Source organism: Syngnathoides biaculeatus, chromosome 2 (genome assembly GCF_019802595.1).
Source record: "Syngnathoides biaculeatus isolate LvHL_M chromosome 2, ASM1980259v1, whole genome shotgun sequence".
Lineage (NCBI taxonomy): Eukaryota > Metazoa > Chordata > Actinopteri > Syngnathiformes > Syngnathidae > Syngnathoides > Syngnathoides biaculeatus.
Window position 1 is genome coordinate 27174689 of NC_084641.1, and position 24319 is coordinate 27199007.

Genomic DNA, 24319 nt, shown 5'->3' on the forward strand with positions numbered 1-24319 from the left:
ATCTATGGACAATTTAGAGAAAGGTGGACTTTTTTCAATTGTCCGAGACAAAAGTTGCGTTAATACAGGTGTCATTTTATTGTCTTACTGCCTTTGTGCTACCCTCAAAAACAAATCATTGGATGAACATCTAAAATATTCATCCATCCACTTGTCTTTTTTTAAATATTTTGTTTGTCATTTTTATTGTTTTTATCTTGTTTAAATGCACATTGAGTTACCTCGAGTATGAAATGCGCTATACAAATAATTTTGCTTTGCTTATCCTCACGAGGGTCACGGGGAGTGCCGGAGCCTATCCCAGCTGACAACGGGCAGGAGGCGGGGTAACACCCTGAACTGGTCGCCAGCCAATCGCAGGGCACATAGATACAAACAGTCGCACTCACAATCACACCTAGGGGCAATTTAGAGTGTCCAATTTAATGTCGCATGTATTTTAGGATATAGGAGGAAACCGGAGCGCCCGGAGAAAAACCACGCACGCAAAGGGAGAACATGCAAACTCCACACAGGCGGGTCTGGGATTAAACCCGGGACCTCGGAACTGTGAGGCCAACGCTTTACCAGCTGCTCCACCGTGCCGCCCATCTAAAATCTTAATATCCTAATTCCATTTGAACAAATTCTGTGAATTCAATATTTCATTTGAAAAAAAGGCAGCATGGTGGGCCAGCTGTAAAGCATTGGTCTCACAGTTCTGAGGTCCTGGGTTCAATCCCGAACCCGCCTGTGTGGAGTTTGCATGTTCTCCCCGTGCTGCGTGGCACTCTGGTTTCCTCCCACATCCCAAAAACATGCAACATTAATTGGACACTAAATTGCCCCAAGTTGTGATCGTGAGTGCGATTGGCTGTTTGTCTCTATGTGCCCTGCGATTGGCTGGCGACCAGTTCAGGGTGTACCCCGCCTCCTGCCCGTTGACAGCCGGCACTCTCTGCGACCCTCGTGAGGATAAGCGGCGGAGAAAATGGATGGATATTTGAAAAAAAAAGCTGTAATTCTCGTAGGCGCAACATGATCTTAACATCTTCACCACTAACCAGTCAGCCATGTGAACTACGGGTGATAAAAATCCATAAATCCATGCGAAACAGGAAGTCATATTTCTCAAATGTCACAATAACTGACTGATAAAAAAAAAAAGAAACTAATTCACCATAATTTTCTTGAAATCCGGTTCATCTTACAGAAACAAGCTAATTAACATACCCCCTAGTTATATTTTCGGTGGGGGGGTGGTCGGTTTGAGGTCGGGGGGGGGGGGCGCAGCTGACTGGGAGCGTGTATTCTTCTCTAATTGGGCGTCTTTAAGAAAACAAAGCTCTTTATTGTGTCACGCCAGCCTTCGTCAATACTGCATGAAAGGGGAAAGATAGACGAGAGCGTCTGCCGTCTGGACCCGCCTGAATATTGAAATACTTCAATTAATTCCTTACATTGTCCTGCGTACTTTTTAGCCACCATAAATGTCACGCACGCACGCATTTTTTTTTTTTTTTTTGGTGCTTTGAGTTGCACAGGTAACGCTTTAATTAAAATTAGCACACATAAAATATGATAGCTAAACAAGTCACCTGCAGCACAGAAAAAGTCTGACGTGCTTTGTCCGTTGAGATTAAAAAAAAAAAAAAGTTGTGTTCTTTCCACGAAGGTTGAACCCTTGTCTTAAAATTCTCGAGGCTTTGCAGGCCTTTGTTGGGGATGAACGGGTCGTTGTCTGCGGCGCGTCCGTCGGAACCGGGCAAAGCCTTCAATGAACACAAGCAGGATTTCCAATTGTTTGTATACAATAAATAATAAACAATAAAATGAAGCTCCACTCCAAATGAATTGGATTCATTGGGCGCGCAAGTTTTTAATTGATACCACGAGAGAGACGTTTGTATGAAATTCGTGCCAGGGCCAAACAATTACATTATTGTGAAGCAAGCAGCTTTATAGCAACAGAGAGTCATTGAAAAAGGTTGCAAGGCGTGTGGCCTCTGTCCAAATTTAAAGAGCTAACATTACATTTCTGTTTCGTTATGAAAAATATTCATAAAGTCTAAATTGAGGGTCTCTGATGGTCGCGGGGCCACATTGCAGTTCCGGTTTCTGTCAGAGGGCCATTATGACTGTAACCATGAAAATCTTTAATTGACCCATCATATTCCATCCATCCATTTTCTCTGCCGCTTATCCTCATTCTATCCCAGGTGTCAACGTGCAGGAGGCGGGGCACACCCTAAACTGGTTGCCAGCCAATCGCAGGGCATGTGGATACAAACAGCCGCATTCACAATCACACCTAGGGGCAATTTATAGTGTCCAATTAATGCTGCATGTTTTTTGGGACGTGGGAGGAAACCGAAGAGCCCACCCGGAGAAAACCCACGCAGGCACACGGAGAACATGCAAACTCCACACAGGGGGTTTCCGGGATTGACCCCGGGACCTCAGAACTGTGAGGCCAACGCTTTACCAGCTGGTCCACCGTGCCGCCTGACGCGTCATATTTACACATTAAATTTATCAACTCGTTTTGGAACCAGAAATCAAGGGTAGTGGGTTTTTCAACTACTGTTGATGTTTGGCAACCCAAAAATGCTTGCACTATCTCGACGTCATCATTCATGATGTGACAATTTGAAATTTTGGTCCAGATTTTGCAAAAATCCTACACGTGATTTGCCTTCGCGGGCTCCATCTGGCCCCCGGGCCTTGAGTTTGACACCTGTGGTGTCTCGGTACACACGGCCGCCTTTAGTGCGGGCAGCGTGGGATCGATTCCCGCTCAGCGACGGTGTCGATATCTGCCTTGCGACTGACTGGCGACCAGTTCAGGGTGTAGTCTGCCTCTCGCCTGAAGCTAGTCGCGACAGGCTCCAGCTTTCCCGCGACCCTCGTGAGGATAAGCGGCTTGGATAACAGACGGATTGAGTCTAAATCGAGCAGCGGGTCAGGAGCCGTCCTGGCCCCATTAAGTCAGCGGCCGAATTCATACGAAGCGGTCACTAAGCCGTCGCGAACCCAGAAAGCCCCGCATAGCGGCGAGAGGCTTTGCAGCGTTTGTTTCCTCGAGGACCCGCAAGAAAAGCGCCACGAAAGGGATGAGTCAGGAATTGATTTGCAGCTGCACTCCTCCTGGAGAGCTTTACCAGGTACGGGCGTCGCTTCTTTCTCCGCGACGGAACGAGATGAGGGGCCAGATTGCTTTTCCCCCCCAAGATATTTTGGACGGTGGCCCGAATGTGTCATTTGACCTGACAATTTGATGCAGCGACGGACAGCCCAGTGACGTTTATTGTAACGACGCTAGGAAAAATGATCTCACTGGAAAATGTTGTTGACTTCCATCGCAATCAGATTTGTTTTGGGCAGTTTTAGGCTGGAAAGAGTGGCAGAATTGTTTACTTGTTGACGTGCCGGATACTTCTTGCAATCATACGCTAAGAAGCGTGCCGTGAAAGCGTTGTGACGTACCTCAAATTCCTGCTCGAGTTATTATGGCGACAAATCTTCGAGACAATGCCTTCATTGTGGCTCGCGAGGTTGGAATTTCGTTAAGAAGGATCGCTGCGTTTCGTATTAGCTCACTGCAGCGACTGTGACGTGAAATATTTTGGTCCGAATGTGCCGTTTTGTGACTTCAACTGATGACCGTCTTATATCGCAGTTTTCGGGCATCATTTATTAAAAATGATGCCCGTGGGGTGTGAAGTGGGAGAGCGTGCTATAATTTCCTCTCTTTGTGTCCCTGTAGATGACCGAGGGCAGACTGTGTCAAGTTCAGCTGCTGGATGACAGGAAGCTGGAGCTGCTGGTTCAGGTACGAATGACCTGGAGATGGTCAATATTTGTATAATAACTGAGAAGCCTCATTGTGCATCCAGAAGGGAGTTGCTCCAGTCAGCCATGTGGAGAGAATTCACACCCCACTGTGGATAAACCCTCACATTTGCTGTATTTCACACTGTTGGGCTGTTTGAAAAAGTTTCGTTTTACTGTATTGATAGGTCAAAAAAAAAATCGGTAAAATGGAGAAATGGAGATGTTTGAGTCATTTAAGGGGGAGGAAGAGGATATTCAGTGAAGGTTCGATGTAATCAAATAACATTCTGAGTGGGAAAAGGGGAGCATTCACAATTGTCACAAATCTCCGGTTCGGGGGTGGACCCAAACGCAGGACTTCGAGGCAGAGGCATCATTCCCGTCCGGAGAACCATCCACGTCTGCCGGCCCGGAGCTCCCGGGGGCCTTTGTTTACGCACTTATGTGGCGCGTAGGCCTCAGAGTAGTCAGACATTCCGAAGTAGTCATTCCGCCCGAAGAACGGTCCGAACATTCGACATTAATTACAGCCACAGGTTCAAATCTGCACGGAAGTATTCCTCCATCTTCCCGATCAACCGATACTGCTATTTCTTCATCAGATGAGGATAAATCCAAGAAATCAGCACTAGGCATAATGGTGTCCGATGTAATGGAGCGTTTGGAACGGCACACTACACGTCACATACGCCCACGCACATCATGTGACTCGCGAAAATGGCGAGGCGAGCAAACGTGTTTTTGGGAGCTAACGTTGAATCTGCACAATTTTCCTCCACAGCCGAAGCTGCTGTCATACGAACTCGTCGACCTGGTCTCGTCCCATTTCAACCTCAAAGAGAAGGAGTTCTTCGGACTCGCGTTTTTTAACGACAAGTACGTCAACGGCCGGCCTCGCCTGTAGTTCCAACAGGCGGAATAGTTGTCGCCGGCGATGCTTCAAAGACAGCAGACGTGTTGACCGTGGCACGCTTATCTTTTGCAGCGGTCAGTGCAAGTGGCTGCAGATGGACCGCAGGGTTCTCGATCACGACTTTTCCAAGCGGCATGGCTCGATTGCGCTCAACTTCTTGGTCAGGTAAACCGGAAACCTTCGTGTGCGTCGCTAAAGCTCTCCTGCAGGGTGCAGCACTGCACAGTGAACAAATACATTCAGTAGTGGGAGTCACGTGATCGTACAAAGATGGGATTACATAAATGATAGCTGCTCCAAGACATAATGTAATGATAAATCCAGAAATCACAATGTATGATTTTTCAAAGATATATTTGTGCGATAAAGCTCGAAATAAGCATTTGAATACCTGAGAAAACCATTGTTCATATTTGGTACAGTAGCCTTTGTTTGCAATTACAGAGGTCAAACGTTTCCTGCAGTTGTTCACTAGGTTTGCACACACTGCAGGAGGGATTTTGGCCCACTCATCCACACAGATTTTCTCTAGATCAGACGGGTTTCTGGGCTGTCGCTCAGAAACACGGGAGTTTCAGCTCCCTCCAAAGATTTTCTATTGGGTTTAGGTCTGGAGACTGACTTGGCCACGCCAGAACCTTGATATGCTTCTTATGGAGTCACTTCTTGGTTTTCCTGGCTGTGTGCTTCGGGTCGTTGTCATGTTGAAAGACCCAGCCACGACCCATCTTCAATGCTCTGACCGAGGGAATGAGGTTGTTCCACAAAATCTCACAATACATGGCCACGGTCATCCTCTCCTGAATACAGTGCGGTCGTCCTGTCCCATGTGCAGAAAAACACCCCAAAGCATGACGCTACCACCCCCATGATTCACAGTAGGGATGGTGTTCTTGGGATGGAACTCATCGTTCGTCTTCCTCCAAACACGGTTAGTGGAATTATGACCAAGAAGTCCCATTTTGGTGTCATCTGACCCCAAAACCTTGTCCCATGACTCCTCTGTATCATCCAAATGGTCATTGGCACACTTAAGACGGGCCTTGAAATGTGCCGGTTTAAGCAGGGGAACTTTCCATGCCATGCATGATTTCAAACCATGACGTCTTCGTGTATTACCAACAGTCACCTTGGAAACGGTGGTCCCAGCTCTTTTCAGGTCATTGACCAAGTCCTGTCGTGTAGTCCTGCACTGATTCCTCACCTTTCTAAGGATCATTGAGACCCCACGAGGCGATATCTTGCATGGGGCTCCACTCCGATTAAGATTGACAGTCATGTTTAGCTTCTTCCATTTTCTTACGATTGCTCCAACAGTGGACCTTTTTTCACCAAGCTGCTTGGCAATTTCTCTGTAGCCCTTCCCAGCTGTGTGGAGTTGTACAATTTTGTAAATTGCAGCAAAACACAACCCCGAAACTAATAATCCTTCAATCAATCGGCAATTGGGCTCTTGCACGTGGGGGGTTACGGCACGTCTCAGTCACCCTTACTCGGACACAGAAGGCCTAGCCAAAGATGCGAAGTCTTTGGACAGGTCTTTGGTCTTGGCCATATCACAAGTTTAAGTCTTACTGATTGTATGGGGTGGAGAAGTATCTTAGCTCATGACCTCACACAGGTCCATCTGGTTCAGGATAATCCATGGAGTGGAGGTGGACTTTTAAAGGCAGACTAACAGGTCTTTTAGGGTCAAAATTCTAGCTGATAGACAGGTGTTCAAATACTTATTTGCAGCTGTATCACACAAATAAATCGTAAAAAAAAAAAATCCTACATTGTGATTTCTGGATTTTGGTTTTTAGAATCTCTCTCACAGTGGACATGCACCTACGATGAAAATTTCCGACCCCTCCATGATTTCTGATTGTTCAAATACTTTTTTTCTTCACTGTATATTACTAATATTAATACTGATTGGACCAGCAGGATGTCAGTGAGTGTCCTAACCAACCTAGCCAAGATCCCTTGCATGCGGTTTAGTCATTACGTGTAGCTTGAAAGACAGGTCTGTCCATAACTGTTGTCTACTTGTCTACTCTATTTGTCTTTCATAGATTCTATGTAGAAAACATAACACAGCTCAAGGACATCATAACAGTGGAGTTATTCTTCCTGAACGCAAAATCTGCTGTCTACAATGTAAGTTTTTTTTTTTTTTTCCATTAAAGGCTATAAAAATAGATACCGTAATTTCCGGACTATAAGCCGCGATTTTTGTCACACGCTTTCAACCCTGCGGCTTATGCAATGATGCGGTTGATTTATGCATATTTTTTTTAACGGCCGCCAGGTGGCGCTCGAGCAGAAAAGATAGGAGTGAGACAGGTGGAATATATGTGTCGAGGGAGAGTTTAATGTAACTTCGCCATTTATGCGTGAATAAAATTAGCACGAACAGACCGGATAATGCAAGAAGAAATGCACACGACGCAGCTTTCAAGTTAAAAGCAATCGAACTGGCCGATAAAGAAGGAAACGGAGCTGCTGCGCGTAAATTTTGCATAAATGATTCAATGGTGAGACGCCGGAAACGGCAGCGGGAAGAACTGGAGCAATGTAAAAAGACGAAAAAAGACTTCAGAGGTATTAAAAGCAGGTGGCCTGAACCGTGTTGCTGCCGTGTCTCAGTGACTTTTACCGGTATGTTTTTTTTTTTTTTTCAGCCGTGTTAGCGTTGTGCTAGCGTCTTACTGCCTGGTCACAGACACTGTTTGGAAAGAAAAGCTAAGGTATATTATTAAAAGTTTTACCGTCATTCTTTGTAAATATCTCGTGTTTCAATGTAGTCACGTGCGGCTTATAGACAGGTGCGGCTTATGTATGCACAAAATGGTTTTTCCCTTTAAAAATGTACTGGGTGAGGTTTATAGTCAAGAAATTGCAGTACTTGGCTGAAGCCTCCTGATGAGTCACTTGCCCGTGAACTTTGGTAGCATCTTTTCTCAGCCGCAAGGCAGTTTTCCCTCGGTTAGGAGGAATGCGTGTAACCAACCAGGACAACCCATCTTTATTTTTTTCAGGCTAGGTTGGGATCAAAATGTTGACGTCTGTATCACCGTCTGCCTTCTGTTTCTTGTAACGTCTTTGTTTCTCTTACAGGGGATTATCGAAGTTGAGAGCGAGAATGTCTTCAAATTGGCAGCAAACGCTTTGCAGGTTGGCGCCAGTCTTGATGTTAAATCATTTAAAGTCGAAACTTAAAGGTCAAGTGTCATCCCGGTAAACATTCTAAAATAGATGGTGAAATGAAAAATACTCATTATTCACTTCAATCAAAAAAAAATATGAGCAAAGAGCGCGTCGTCCATGCGCAAAGTTGCGGAAGTGTCATTCGACGACATCTAAGTGGTCGCCATATTGGCTGCTTCTCCTGTCCGTGACATCACCCCGAACATTCGCCATTGAAAACACGCTGTGGCCCCTACTATAGGACACGCCCCTTCTGACACGGAAGCTCTTTTCGAAGAAGAAATTATCTCACAACCGAGTGAAGTTACCGGGGCAATATTACCCTATTGTGTCGAGCCATATTCAGATGATATGCGATCACGGCCAAACCGCCTCCCTGTCCCATCCACTTTCTTACAAGGCCGGTGGTCGGCTCGGCCTTGTCGACAAGGCTGAGCGGCAGCCTTCGCCGGCGAGCCGTCACGGCAGCCTTCGCGGACGAGCCCGACGCGGAAGACGTCCGATGCGCACATCGACGCATTCAGCACCCCTGTCATACGTACGCGGATCTTTTGTTACATTATGAGAGACGGATTATGTGGGCCACCCGAAACTATTATTTTTTTTAGTAGTGTACACATGTATACAGTTGGAACCCACGAAGCTCTCGTCCTTTGCACCCGTGCAATCCATTTTTCACGACGAACCGAGTCTCTTCCAAACTTATGAAGGGTAAATCCGTCCTCCCGAGCGTTCGAGCAATGTCCGTCAATGCAACGAGCCGGCATTTTGGCTAAAACAAAGGAACAACGAGCTACCTTCCCGGAGGTAAAACTCATGGAAACAAACGAGTCCACTTGGGGGCGCCGCTGCCCTTTACGTCACTTCCTGCTTCTTTTCGAAATCAAATCCCTCGAGGGGATTTTTATGGCGGGAGTTACAAAAAGCTGTATACGTCAAAATCATGTTTTGTGGTGAAAAAACGCATGTCGGCTGCCGTTGTTTCATTAATAACATACTAAAAATCATGCATTTCATCACAATGGCCCTTTAATGACACATTCTCTTTTTTCCTTTTTAACTTACCAGGAGTCCAAAGGAGACTACACAAGGTAAGAGCTTGTTTTTAATCAGATGGGTGACAAGTATTTCCTGGCAGCAGAACAAGTCGACGGTGATCTTTCGATGAAAATATTCAATAGGTCACTCGTTTCTCACGACAGAGAACGACGACGATCAATAGCAATGAAATGTGAGGCTTCCCGTGGCGCAATGAGAAGCTCGCGCTCGTCTACTAATGAATCTCACGGTGCTCGTAGGAACAAAGGGCGGGGGGAGAGGGGGGGGGGACTCGACAAGCCAGGAGAGCAGCGAGGCTCTTCCAAGTCCACTCAATAGCCATAAAATTTGATACACTTGCACAATCTCATGAGATTCCAAGACGAGAGTGGGAGCAAAAATGCAAAACAATGCGTACGTCTTGGAATGGAATGGACGTCATCGTATTTAGAGGTGTTAGTATCTAATTTTAAAAAACGTAAAAAGAAATAACACAAAATACGATATTAAAACCCCAACCGATATGTTTAGAAATTGAAATTCTTTGCGATGTCTGGCAAAAAGTTGGGTGTGCAATAAGCACAAGCACTCGTATTTCAAGGGTCGCTTTTTTTTCTTGTTTTACAGCAATCATGTTGCGTAAGACCACGGGTGTCAAACTCAGGGCCCGGGGGCCAGATCCAGCCCCCCAGAGCATTTTATGCGGCCCGCAAAGGCAAATCATGTCTGTCAACCTCCATGATTCTTGTTCAAATCTGGACCAAAGTTTCAAATTGTTACATCATAAATTATAACGTTGACAACACAGGTGTCAAACTCATGGCCAGGGGGCCAGATCTGGCCCGCTGCATGATTTTATGTAGCCCAAGAAGCTAAATCATGTGTATGAACTTCTGTGCTTTTTGTTGAAATCTGGACCAAAATTTCAAATAGTCATTTCATAAATGATAATGTTGATGACACAGGTGCCAAACTCAAGGCCCGGTGGCCAGATCCGGCCCGGCAGATGATATGATGCAGCCCCCAAAGGCAAACCAAATGTGTCAACCTCCATGAATCTTGTTCAAATCTGTACCAAAATTTCAAATAGTTACATCATAAATGATAACGTTGACGACACAGGTATCAAACTCAAGGCCAGGGGGCCAGATCCGGCCCGCTACATGATTTTATGCGGCCCACGAAGCTAAATCACGTGTACGAACTTCTGTGCTTTTTGTTCAAATCTGTACCAACATTTCAAATTGTCACATCATAAATGATAACGCTGACGACACAATGGGGCCAGATCCGGCCTGCCAGAGGACTTTATGTGGCCCACAAAGGCAAATCATATGTGGCAACCTCCATGATTCTTGTTCAAATCTGGACCAAAATTTCAAATCGCCATCTCATTAATGATAACAGTGAGGTATTGTAAGGATTTTTTGTGTTCCCAAACAACAATTGTTGAAAAACACATTCCCCTTTGATTTCTGGTTCCAAACCCAGTTTATAAATTCCATGTGGAAATATGATGAAGCGGTCAAAGATTTTTATGGTTTCACAGTCATAAGGGCCCGATGCGGGAAACCGAATGTGCGGGTGTTATAATGAGAACCCTTCATAATAGGTGCGTGAGAGGAGACCTTATATCGCACGGGTGACAAACCCAAGGACCGGGGGCCAGATCGGGCCCGCCACATGATTTTATGTGGCCCACAAAGACAAATCATGTGTATCAACTTCCATGATTTTTGTTCAAATCTGTACCAAACTTTCAAATTGTTACATTATAAATGATAAGGTTGAGATATTGCAAGCATGTTTGTGTTACCAAACAATAGCTGAAAAACCCATTACCCTTGATTTCTGATTCCAAAACTAGTTCATAAATGTCATGTGTAAATATGATGAGGAGGTTCGAGATTTTTATGGTTTTTACAGTCATAATGGGGGCAAACCATCACTCCAATGTGGCCCGCGACAAAAACGAGTTTGACACCCCTGCATCGGACCGTTCAAAATTGCATGGGTTCCCGTTTAATCGTACCTGGGGTGTGAAGAAATAAATGTGGTTGTCAGTTGGAACAGCTACAAAGCAACATAAAATCATTTTACTTTTGACGTTATTCATCTCCGATCTCTTTTTTTTTTTTTTTACCCCCGCTAGCGACGACGCCACTCGAGCTGACTTAAAAAAGCTGCACACTCTTCCCACTAAAGTCCTCAAGGAGCACCCGTCACTGGCATACTGGTACCCTCCTCGGCCGCTCTTCGCCGCATACTTCCAAACGTATTCATAATTGACCTTGGACGTGCTTTCTTCACGCTGCCGCAGCGAGGATCGAGTCATCGACTATTACAAACAGCTAAGAGGAGTCTCCAGAGGACAGGCCATCGTGCGGTAAGTGCTTGAATTCAAATGAAACGTCGATTTGAACACAACTCATGTGGCCACTCTCGAGCGGCCTGTGGTTTTAATAACCCCCCCCCCCCCCATCGTAGGTATCTGACACTCGTGGAATCCTTGCCCACGTACGGCGTCCACTATTACGAAGTGAAGGTAGGCCTTCAGCTCAGTCGTGACAGTCTTTGGAACTGGGAAGTGAACAAATGCTCACCTTTTATTCTCCTCGCAGGATAAACAAGGGATGCCGTGGTGGCTTGGGATCAGCTACAAAGGCATCGGCCAGTATGATATCCAAGACAAGCTGAAGCCTAGAAAGGTAAAAGGTCATTCTTCTTCTTCTTTTTTTTTTTTTTTAACCGCTAAAAATCCTTTATGCAAAGTGCTTCTTTACTGTCAGCCATTTTAACTCGCCACGTGCGATCGAGTCGCCCATGTGAACTGACGCAGTGGAGAATGAAGACGTTCGGCACGCGCAGCAGGTTCCGGTCAGGAGCAGAAATATTGTTGAGGATGCGTCATCCGAAGACAAGACAGTCTGTCGGCTTGCACGCGACGATGCGGTTTTTACTTTGACGTTGCGCAAGCGTCTGCTGGCTGCCTGGCGGGGGGAGGGGTGGAGAGGGGTGGGAGCTGCCGATGTCACAAGGGAAAGAGGGATGGCTTTGGGCATTGACACGCACGAGAATACCTGAGGAGGCAAGTCAGGAGCTGACATAACACGGACGTAGTACGACTTTGCGTTGACGGCGAGACCAGAGGCGATTTCATTCCTACAAAATAGGACCTGAAGTTGAAGACCCTTGTTAGTGGTAAGAAATCTTCCGCCGAATTGTTACACGTACAATGAGGTACTTTGGAAAGCAGCTCTGCGTATCTACTTTTGCAAACTATTCTCCTCAACCCCGCTGTAAACATACATTTAAAAAAAGATTGCACGTTTTTGAGGTTTGTGTCTCATCCGCTGCTCGACTAGACGTGCAATCAGTCACAAAAGGACTTGAAATCGGGCCGCTGGCTCGGAGCACCTGGTGGATGAGCAACGGAACATTTTAGTGATGAGTGTGATTGCAGAAGGTGGGAGTTTGGCCCCTTCTGAACACATGCGGGATTGTCGTGCTGTCGGTTGTCAGAATAGACGAGACAGATATTCAAAGACATCATTCGATGGAATACCAGCTGAAAAGAAACTGAAAATATTGATGGATTTCGGCAATTAAACGTGATGGCTGGTGCCCGATTGCTTCTTTTCAGGTAGGAATTAGTCTTAATCTCAAATTACCAAGAAGTATTTATAATGGCAAATTGACTCATTTGACAACAATGCGTGTTTAAAAAAAACTGTCTGTCACGGAGGGTTACGGAGGTTAAGTGTGGCCGCTATACGCTTCCGTGTACATCCCTTGGAGATGACTCCATCTTTTTTTTTTTTTTTTCCCCAATCAGAGTTAATGAATGCGAGTTTGTGTAAAACCAGGGGTCATTTATTTAAATATTGGTATTTGTATCGAATACTAGCTGAAAAGATCTACGGATTCCGGCAAAGGTGAACGTGTCACCCAACACGCTTCCGCGTTCACGAGCCGTCAAAACCGTCACCGTGTGGGATTTATTCCTGATTGAGAACAGACCAGACACAAAGTATTCATATGCGTCCAAGACATTTATAGGCTTTCAAACTTTTCTGTGTAAATCTCGACGGCGTACTCACCAGATCCATGTGTAGATCCAGTTGTCCAACACAAGCGGAAGCGGATTAACGGTCCAATTTCTTATCGGCGAAAACATCGACTTCGGCATTAAATACGGGTCCTCTATGGCGAGTTTATCTCATTTTTCCACGTGCCGTCGTTTATTTTCACCTTCTAAATGTCTGACAGTATCGGAAAAGACTGGGCGTCGTGCTATAAGACGTATTTTCGTGTCGACTTAGCATTGAACAATGCTTTGTTAGACCGGCAATATGGCGAGGTAAACAAAAGTCACGTGATTTTATGACGTGGGTGCACGAGCTCGATAGTGACCTCTTAATGCACAAGTCTAGTGTTTTAATGCCCCAGATCAAGCAGTGACATCGAGAATAACGTTTTTTTGTTGTTGTATTTACTCTCAGTCCTGAGCACCGTGGACACAGCACGAGTAATGTTGATTTTCTGTGTGCTCTTTCTCTCTTGTGACTGCTAGCTTTATCAGTGGAAGCAACTGGAAAATTTGTACTTCAGGGAGAAAAAATTTGCTGTGGAGGTGAACGACCCGCACAGGTGAGCCCTCGTCAGATTTTGGATGAATTAAGGGCAGAACGGTGGATCAGCTGGTCAAACGTTGGCCTCACAGTTCTGAGGACCCGGGTTCAATCCCCGCCCCGCCAGTTTGGAGTTTGCATGTTCTCCCCGTGCCTGTGTGGGTTCCCTCCGGGCACCCCGGCTTCCTCCCCCATCCCAAAAACACGCAACACTCTAAATTGTCCCTAGGCGTGATTGTGAGCGTGGCTGTTTGTCTCTATGTGCCCTGCGATTGGCTGGCGACTAGTTCAGGGTGTACCCTGCCTCCTGCCCGTTGACAGCTGGGATAGGCTCCGGCACTCCACGCGACCCTCGTGAGGATGAGCGGCATAGAAAATGGATGGATGGTTAACTTAAGAGTTTTTCCAATTATATTTCTAACTATATAAATACCTGAAATCGAAAATAAGTCACACAGTGCCCCACTGCTGTCTTCCTACTTCAGGAGAGCAGTCACCAAACGGACTTTCGGACAGACGGGCCTCCTCATCCACACTTGGTATGCGAGCCACTCTTTAATCAAAACTATTTGGGTCATGGCTATTAGCCAACACCAGTTCTACTTGGACAGAAAACAAAGCAAAGTGAGTGTCAGAGTCTGAACGCATTTGGCGCGGTCCAGAGAGCCGTCCGGTAACCTTTGACACCCCGGTTCCGTTAGGCTAAGCTCGGTGCCTCGAAAAGCCTGGAGGAGATCGCCATGGATCTCACGGAGCATGCAGGGGCGAAGATAAACAAACTCGGAGAGTCGATCCTGAAAAATAACTTGATCACGGCCAGCAACGGGAGCCTGGTGTCAACAGGTTGGTTGTGCTCATGTCAATTCCAGATTCAAAATGATTTAATAACTAAAGCATGAACTGCAGTATGTTTTTCGGGTAAAAAACTGTGCAGCTATTGAAATGATCTGTATTTGTACCGTTTTCCAGGTTCTGGAGACTCTGAAATGAGTGAGGAACAGAAGAAAGAGAAACTTACTGAGCTGAGAAAAAAAGAGCAGGAAATTCAAGATATCTTGGCCAAGAAAACAAAGGAACTCAAGAAGATTTGCTTGAGGGAAGCGGTGAGATATTTTGGTCACTTGTCCTTGTTTCTCTTGCTGTCAACTAAATTTGGCTTTCTGTTGTTGTCTCAACGAGCAGTATTATGCTTATTGTTATTATACACCAGAATATTATATGCCACTAAGGTAGTTGATTGTTACATCATGACAGCGACAGACATTGTTTCAATTGTTTGTTTGTTTTCTCAAAGTGCCAGTCATGAAATGGATGATTTTTAGTACGTTATTAATGAAAAACAGCAGCCGGTTTGGAGCTATCCGTTTTTTTTCCCCCCACCACAAAACATGATTTTGATGTATACGATGTTTTGTCACTCCCACCATGAAAATCCTCTCGAGGAATTTGTTTTCGATAAGAAGCAGGAAGTGACGTCGGAGGCAGTAGCGCGCTCGAGCGGACTCGTTTGTTTCTATTAGTATTAGTTTTACCTGCGGGGCGGTAGGTCGTTGTTGCTTTGTGTGAGCTAAAATGCCGGCTCGTTGCATTGCTGGACATTGCTTGAACACTCGAGAGGATGGATTTCCCCTTCTTAAGTTTGCAACAGACCCGGCTCGTCGTGAAAAATGGATTGCACGGGTGCAATGGACGAGAGCTTTGTGGGTTACGAATAACAGGTAGGTGCGTATACAGGTACAAAAAAAGACAAATAGTTCGGGGGGTGTAATCCAAAAGTCAGGGGTGCTAAATGTGTTGATGTGCTCATCGGAAGACTTCCGTGCAGCAGCCGCTGAAGGACGGCCTCCGCAGGCCTTGTGAATCGCCACCAGCCTTGTCGGCCGGGGTGGCTGGCCTGCGGTGGCTCATCTCCGCCGGGGAAGTGGAACTGACGGGGAGGCAGTTTGGTTGCAGCGTAGTGGAGGTGGATCAGGCAGGGAGGTGGTTTGGCCGTGATCCGCATATCATCTAAGGGTAATATTGCCCCGGTTACTTCACTCGGCTGTGAGATGTTCTCTTCTTCGAAAAGAGCTTCCGTGTCTGAAGGGGCGTGTCCCATAGTAGGCGCCACAGCGTGGCGAATGTCCCAGTGTGACATCACGGACAGGAGATGCAGCAAATATGGCAACCACTTGGATGTCGTCGAATGACACTTCCGCAACTTTGCGCATGGATGACGCGCTCTCCGCTCATATTTATTTTTCCGTATAGACATTGAAGTGAATAATGTTATGTATTTTTCATGTCAATATCTATTTTAGAATGTTTACAGGGATGACACTTGACCTTTAAACTAGAAGTCAGCGTACCGTCTGTACTGTTTTACTTTGCGAGGAAAACAATCAAGATCAAAACAGTCGAAATTAAATCCGCATGGAAGTCCCATTGTGGAGCAGACACTTCAGCAGTGGCTCGCGCTATCTCCATTTCCATGTACATTGTGTAAGGTGTCATTAAAACAGTAAGGACATAAATGCCAAAAAAACTTCTTCGTGTTATTTTAACATTTGTCAAATTTTAATAAAACGGCCATTGGAAGGTATTTTTTGCCTCCCCCTCGCGAGTTCAACTAAACTTCAGTGTGATTCATTGTTTCTGCCCCGGTATTCATTTGACGCGTTTGCTCTTCTCAGGAGCTTACTGGCAAGCTGCCAAAGGAGTACCCCTTGTCTGCAGATGAACGACCACCGCAGGTTCGACGGCGAGTCGGCACCGCTTTCAAGTTGGACGACCTTTTCCCTTACAACGAGGTCTTTGTTTCACCCGTGCACTTTAATCAGACGCATAAATCTCTTGGCACAACATTACTGGCTTTTGAGTTACAAGTTTTACCCACGTTTTGCTCGTGAAGCTACATACTTTGCGGTCATTTGGTTGAAATGGCAACTCCCAACTGTTCTGTGCTTTATCGCAATTATCATTATTTCAAAAAAAAGTTAATTATTAGTTAATTACTAGTTAGTTACTCTAATTGAAGCGGGAAAACGTTTACGTTGTGTTTTGGTTCCATACCTATGGAAGTAAATATGTGCCACCCGGATTTGAATTTGAGATGCCACAGAAAACTGGATTTGAATTTGAAATGTAAAGTGATAACATTTTCAATAGTTATAGTTAGGTGTAACTTTTCAATGTTAACAGCTCAACCGGCTACAATTCCAAATAGCCAGCCAATCCAGTTACGCTTTCTTAGCATGTGACGTCACGTGACTAAGAAAGCGTAACCGCGATTGGCTGCGTGTTCGGTTCTGGCCTGAAGTAACCCTGCTTGGTGGCATAGACGTTGAATGGATGGTATCCCGCGCAGGGCGCCTAAGCCACGCCCACTTAGATACCCTAAGCTACCGATCAAAATGGCATACGGAGTGTGGCCGAAGCATGTTGTGAGCGATTAATTCGAGCGAATTCCCGATAGTATTTCTGTTTCCTTTCTGCCTGTGGTATCAGAAATATGGACAAAGAGTGTACAGAAAGGCCTGAATGACTTTCAACAGGGATATATTCATAATGTCAAGGTTTTCCCAACGGGAACGCCAGTTAAAGTGTTGGCCGGTTGGTGTGAGTTGGTGCGCTCCCATATTATTGGTTTGATCAAAAATGTACAAGGGCTCAACCTCCATAACTTTTCTCATGTGCCGTGTGAGCCAAAGCTGCACGTCTCCGCCACAGCAGTGGAATATATCGAGAGGCTCCAAAATCAAACCAGCGCAGAAGTAGTTGTAGCTCGACCAGCAGAAAGGAGGAAAAGAAAAACGATTCTTCGTCAGACGGATATGAACTACAGGTTAAAATAATGAAATAAATAATGAATAATACTGAAAATAATGGTGTAGCGTAAGCCCCTTGTCACATTCCAGGAGATGTTCATCATCATTGTACTTTATAGCTGTTACACCGACTAATTGAGGAACTTGGAGCAGACGGCTTTGTGCTGATTTATCTTCGATACGTTCAGCTGGTCGTGAGGTCGGCCACGAGCCTTAATCCACTGTTTGCATTTATCTAAATTACGCTTTGGGGTTGAAAAGCACACCAGATAACCTCCCAATAATCTCTCTGGATAGAGCTAGTGTCAATTACACGTTCCCCAGCCATTATCGAAGCTCCCTATTTGCGAATCGGATACAAGCAGGACTATACACTCGCAGTTCAGAGGCTTAAAGTCACCACGCGCTGTCTTTGTTTGTGGGTATAAGATCGCAGCTGTGGACAGCAAGGGCAGAGTATAGAAAATGACGCTCATTGATTGGTCAAAAGGGAGCTGTCAATCATTCTCACGGCTCCACCCATTTCAGACAGCGAATTGTAGCCAATTGAATTGCTCACATCGAAAAGTTACACTGAAATACAATTATTGAAAATGTGATCACTTTCCATTTCAAATTCAAATCTTGGTGGCACATATTTCCTTCCAAAGATTTCCTCCATATGTGCGCCTGAATACTTGAAGATATGAAAGCATTGTTTGCTACAAGTTACGAAGACGTTAGCATACATTTAGAATGCCGTTTTCCACCCACTCCACTTCCATTACATGGTAACATGCTATAGATGTGATCATTCTCAGTCTGCCAATCAAAGAACCGCACTGCCTTGCTCAACTGTACATAAATGAACAGAGCCTAAATGAAACTATGCCCCAAAAAAAAGTGGAACAGCACATGTCTCGAACATGGGACAAGGGGTAGGCCCCAAATGCAGGACTCCGAGGGAGTGACAGGATTTCGAGGGTGGTTTGATTGCAGGCAGAGGTCATACGCAGGTAAGCAATCCGTAGAAGCGACAGGACAAAATCACGTAGCAAAAAGCCAAGGTCCAAAAATCATCAAACGAGGTCGGATAACTACAAGGCAAAAACTTGGAACATCAACAAAACAAGACTTGACTGTGTTGGCACAGGAACATTGAGACGTGGTAACCAGGGAACTCACACACAAGAAGCTTGTATCATCACGCAGTCTCATACAATGAACTGGCAAACGAAGACACGACACAGAAGGCTTAAATATATTACATAATTATCCTTCCGCGAGGCGCAGGAGAGGAGCTACTGCCAGGAGCAGTCACGCACACGGCAGTGGGGTGACCACGCCCCTGGACATGGTGGAACCCTTCACAATGGAAAGGCAGAAAACAAGGTCCGCTTGGGTGAAAACAGGGACAGGAATGTACTGATGACTTTTTTTTTTTTTTTTGCTGCTTTCACTGCAGGATCCTTTTCTGAGAAATCTGGAGAGCAGATTCGCCCTCCAGCAGAAAATAGTGGAGGCCGCTAAAAAGCTGGCAAATGAGTCCGAATTGTGCAAGACCGTCAAAAAGAAGAGGAGGAGAAACTGTTTGGACGCCATGCATAAGCTGCAGCAAATTGAGAACGAGATGAACCATTACCGAATCAAGAAGGGGAAAAGACCCACTCAGCGGGCGTCAGTGATCATTGCCGGTTAGTTGCAAGTGCAGCTCAGGTGCCGGCACAACTTTCACGAGTCTGTTTTTCCCACACAATAATATTTCTCTTTGTCCAGATGAACTTATACGATCGGACTGCAGCTCCATGTCCAGCCTCCCGTTGGAGGACGGTGAGCTCGGCAACACATCTTCCCCAAGTATGCCGTGTTCGGATCATGATTTCGTGCCGTCCTATTTTTGTATTCAGATGACACGGATAGCGCTAGTCAGCGGCCACGGTCCCGGTCCGTGCAGGACTCCCCTCAGTTCAGTCCGTTACGCTCGCTGGGGGCAGAATACGACGGGGAGAGGCAAACATCTCCAAGGGAAAATAACCATAGCAAAAGGTGCGGCCTGGTCTAACCTGCTGAGCTGATTTTTTGACATTTATTGCTTTGTTGTGTTTGAGGCCTCCTTCTGTTGCACACATTCAGTGGCTGAAATAAGTATTTAACGCGTATTTCCAAAGGTGCTATGACCATGAAAATGTCACCAGATGCTGTGAGAAACCCAAGTCATACAAAGAAAGAAGAACAAATAAAGTTATGTGTAATAATAATAACAATAAATGACTCAGAGGAAAAAAAAAAAGTATTGAATTGGGCAACTGGTATTTATTTAAAACATTGTGCAAAAGCCTTCGTTTGTTTCAAGATGCCTCCTGTATGGAGACACTAGTTACATACATACATCTCAATCAATATTTCCCAACATCTGGTAAACATTTCATGTCAATCAGACCATCGGAAATGTTTCGAGTCAGAAAAATGGTGACGTGTTAAATGCTTATTGGAGCTGCTGTGTCATTCCTGCTTTTGTTTATTAATCATCCCCCTGAATGTCACAATCCTTTAGATTAGCTTTTGAAGGCCAAGAGGCTTCCCCGTACAACCACAAAGCAATGGAGGTCTCCTCCACCCACAGTAGCCCTTATAAAACCCTCCCCAGACCTCCCAGAGACCCCCGCAGCATGCCTCCCACACCGGTTATGACCCGCAACGCCTACAGCAGCAGCCAGCTCAGGTTTGGTCCTGGCTTCTGACGTCGTCATCCCTCACTTTACCGCTAATTTCATTTGCCATTCCAACATCTTGTTGACTTCCCATGATGCCGACTACAGTGCAAATAATAAGCGTAACGTGGAAAACCGTGTCCTCTTTCCAGATGTGAAGGCTTGCCTCTCAGCTTCAGGGCTCGCAGTGGGAGTTTGGAGTCACGGCCCCATCTGAGAAAGGACGAAGACCCAGAGAAGCCAGTTTTCACGTTGTCACCAGCGCACCGCAGCAACAGCACAGAGATGTTGGAGGATTGCTCTTCCTACACCAGTCAGTCCAGTCTGGACTTCTGCGGGCCAGCCAGTTCCCACTACAGTACGTTAGATTCCCGAACCTCCACCATGCACCGTCTCCACCGCAACGTGGAAGTGTATGGAAATACAGGGAGCATGCCCAACCTGGTGCAGCATCATTCTGGCTGTAGTTACGCCTGCGAGACCTCAGCACACTACGCACCCAGTACCTACTACGTCTCCGGCTGCCCGTGTCCAGACATGGAGCCTTACGCCAACGGTTCCTACGTGTACGAGAATGACGTCGAAGGCCACTACAACGTCAACCCCTCGTATCAAATGAACGGCTATCACGGACATGACAGATTCAGGCATTACGGCTCCGACCGAACCGACGGCCTTTCCCAGAATCCCTACGCGACGGTGAGGCCGCCACGGAGCAGGGAGGGACCCAGAAATGAACTTTTGGCCAAGAACATGCAGAAGGCGATGGTAGCAGAACATCTGAGAGGCTGGTACCACCGGAACCGCGTCCCCAGAGAAGGAGAGAGGCCGGGATATGACTTTGACTGTGGCTCCCAGCTCAGCCTCGGCTACCAAACCATGCCGGCGGCGTTCAGCCATTCCAGCAGGACAACCTCTTTCTCATCAGGTGAGATGATGCCCTCGGTCACTCCAGATCGAGTCCACGAAACAAAAAAGTTGTGGACATAGTTTTGTATTGGAGTTGTAACAATTAATTATTCAACCACTAATTAATTGTCAAATTAATCAACTATTTTGTGAATTAATTAATCATTTCGAGCCAATGGTCAGTTTTAAATTGTCCACATCTTCCGGTTTCAGCCCGTCAATTAATATTCTCCTATTTCTGTCGTCGTTCATGGAAGCAGATTGATGATCTTTTGTGTTTAATGAATCGAAAATATTTTTGCTTTTAGTGTGGAAAACAACGATCGACATTTTTTTGCTATTTTCTGACATGTTACAGATCAAACCAGTAACTGAATCATAATCAATTTATGGAAAAAAAAATAGCAGTCACTGTAATCAATTATAAAATAATTATTTACAGCTCCAGTTGAACCAGAAGCATTCTTAGAGGTGTGTAGAAATATTTTTTTTAATTTCAAAAAGGTTGGTGCGATCTCTCCCTTTTGTGTGGTATTTTCCAAAGAAATTTATTGCAAAATACATATCTTATCCACCTATTCAATTGATCAATGAAACAACTGATAATCAATTCTCAAACTAATCAATATCGGCACACCTATTTTGCACCCCTGATATTGGGGCAAAATTTGTACCTGACTGGGCTTCATGTTCCGTTTCAAGATTGGCTATGTTGATGGAAATCATTCTAATTTTTATTTTTCTCGTTTAACTTAAAATGTCTAGCGGTTTTGTCAGTATTCCGATTACATTTCTTTTTCCATCAATGTATTGTAAGGAAATGTGCAATGAAGTGTTTGTTTCGGGCTTACTTGCAGTGTCTTCAGTGGAGAGCGCCGGCAACTGGCGCAACCAGCTGGCAGTTGGCCTGAGCGACTACGACCCGGCCAGCACACCTCAGTACTCTCAACACGCAGTTCCTTCGTCGCCGTATAATCGCAGCCCCACACACAACAGGTGAGGGTTCGCTTTTGGTGCTTTTGACTCGATCGAGGGAGTGATGTTAAGTCAAAACAACCAAATGCTGAAATATATTTAAAAAAAAAAAAAAAAAGGCTTAAATTTCATACGACATTATGTATATTTGCTCTCTACGACATAAATGACTTGATGCGCTATTCAGCTTCGTTTAACCTTCAGTCTTTGCAAATCGCTGTCAGGTCTGATTTAATAATTCTCCTCCTTCAAGGGTCTTTGAAAGGAGATCTCGTCGACAAACCTCTTTTAAGAAAAGTGGACTGATTATACAGTATAGAGCTCGTGCACCTACGTCATAAAATCACGTGACTTTTGTTTACGTCGCCATATTGCCGGTCTAACAAAGCATTGTTCAATGCTAAGTCGACACGGAAATGTTTTGTACCACGACGCCCAGAGTCTTGTTCGATACCGTCAGACATTTAAAAGGAGAAAATAAACCAAGGTATGTGGAAAAATTAGATAAACTCGGCATAGAGGACCCGTACTTAATGCCGAAGTCGATGTTTCGCTGATAAGAAATTGGACCGTTAATTCGCTTCCGCTTGTCTCGGACAACTGGATATACGCATGAATCAACTGGATGTACACATGGATCTAGTGAGTAAATCGTCAAGATTTACACAGAAAAGTTTGAAAGCGTATAAAAGTCAATCTGTTCTCAATCAGGAATAAATCCCACATAGTGACGGGTTGATGGCTCGTGAACGCGGAAGTGTGTTTGGCCACACGTTAACCTTTGCCGGAATCCATCGATCTTTTCGGCTAATATTCAATACAAATACCAATATTTAACTAAGTGATCTCTGGTTTTACACAAACTCGCATTCATTAACTATGATTGGAAAAAAAAAATAAATAAATAGATAAAAAAGAGGACAGACTTATCTCCACGGAATGTACACGGAAGCGATTGCAGCCACACTTAACCGCCATAAACCTCTGCGACAGACTCAAATGAGCCAACTTGTCATTATAAATACTTTTTGGTAATTTGAGATTGAGAAGAATCATTAGAATGAAGCCATCACTACACAGGCGTGTGTGTATTTTAGTTGGGCACCATCCATCATGTTTAATTGCGGAAATCCATCGATATTTTCTGGTCTTTTCAGCGGGTATTCCATAGAATAACCCCTTTGAATATCTGTCTCGTCTGTTGTGACAACCAACAGCACAACAGGTCCCGGGTATTGTAAATATTATCCTCCGGTTCAACGTCTCCCACAAAGTCGAGCAGCTCTGTTTGACCGGCAACACGGCGCCGTGAAAACGGTGACGTCACGTGCACGAGCTGTATATTTGACAAGGAATACAATGAAATCTTTGCCCCCTCCAGTTTCTGACTGACAAATAATGCTCATGTGCGCAGATGTTCTCCAGAAAACAAACTATCGGGTTCTGACACAAAGCCTAATGAGTGTGAGTCAGTTGAGGTGGTTGGCGCTGAGGCCATTAGAACGGATGAAGCATCAGACAACCATTCTAGCACTTAAGGGTGAGACCAAGCAGGTGGCCTTGTGTCATGTTGCCACTTGTGTCCATTTCCCCCATCTTCATCAGTGTGCTCATGTAACGACACCATCAACCTTTTTGTGTTGAGGGGGGATTCCCCCACCCTACCCGCCCACCCCTCAGAGCTGTTTTTGTATTTCACATGATTTGGATTTATGTATCCATTTTATAGCAGGTTTTGTGAAACACTGGGGGGAAAAAAGTGAACATAGGTTGGCTACATGAATAACAATACACTATGATGTTAGAAATTGAACAAACACGATTTGTGATTACCGTATTTTCCGCACTATAAGGCCCACCTAAAAGCCTTTAATTTTCCTCAAAAGCTGATGGTGCGCCTTATAATCCAGTGCGCCTTATCTATGGATAAATACTGAGCCTTTAGTGCAGCGCTATCTACTGGATGCATAACGTAACCCCAGCCTCTACTGTCGCGTCTATTCTATGCGTCTTGTATATGAAAGAAGTTTTAATACAGGCCATGCATTGAAGGCGCACCTTATAATGCGGTGCGCCTTATAGTGCGGAAATTGCGGTAACTGCACTTCAGAGTTGCAGCAAAAGACAAAAGTACCGAATTACTAGACAGAAGCCCAATTGAACTGAACTGATCGGAATTGTTTTCCTTGTCCCGGCACATGTTTGCGTGGCCACTCGTTGCCAGGCCACGTCCACATGCCACGCACTCCCACGGGCTGTTTGAAAAGCGATCTCGGGGCTGACACATCCACGTGCCAAAGGGAGATACTCACAACATCACTACAAAGAGGAGCATTGTACTGTACGATACAT

The 24319-nt window shown here is 45.3% G+C and overlaps 1 protein-coding gene across 2 annotated transcripts in view; it reads left to right on the plus strand.

The window, feature by feature from the left end:
- Positions 1-24319, plus strand: part of frmd4bb (FERM domain containing 4Bb) — a 31589-nt gene that overhangs the window by 6154 nt on the left and 1116 nt on the right. Inside the window, exons 2-23 of one of the 2 annotated variants that reach the window (XM_061844343.1) lie at positions 3746-3811; positions 4595-4689; positions 4799-4891; positions 6784-6868; positions 7829-7885; positions 8987-9009; positions 11109-11192; positions 11277-11342; positions 11444-11501; positions 11578-11664; positions 13530-13606; positions 14073-14211; positions 14289-14430; positions 14557-14690; positions 16260-16376; positions 18838-19066; positions 19149-19202; positions 19280-19418; positions 19927-20094; positions 20236-21011; positions 21850-21988; positions 23382-23507. In XM_061844343.1, the coding sequence (XP_061700327.1) occupies positions 3746-3811; positions 4595-4689; positions 4799-4891; positions 6784-6868; positions 7829-7885; positions 8987-9009; positions 11109-11192; positions 11277-11342; positions 11444-11501; positions 11578-11664; positions 13530-13606; positions 14073-14211; positions 14289-14430; positions 14557-14690; positions 16260-16376; positions 18838-19066; positions 19149-19202; positions 19280-19418; positions 19927-20094; positions 20236-21011; positions 21850-21988; positions 23382-23505 (2952 nt within the window). In that variant the 3' untranslated portion in view covers positions 23506-23507. The remainder of the gene's footprint in view (positions 1-3745; positions 3812-4594; positions 4690-4798; positions 4892-6783; positions 6869-7828; positions 7886-8986; positions 9010-11108; positions 11193-11276; positions 11343-11443; positions 11502-11577; positions 11665-13529; positions 13607-14072; positions 14212-14288; positions 14431-14556; positions 14691-16259; positions 16377-18837; positions 19067-19148; positions 19203-19279; positions 19419-19926; positions 20095-20235; positions 21012-21849; positions 21989-23381; positions 23508-24319) is intronic. The other variant, XM_061844350.1, reaches the window with a different exon arrangement.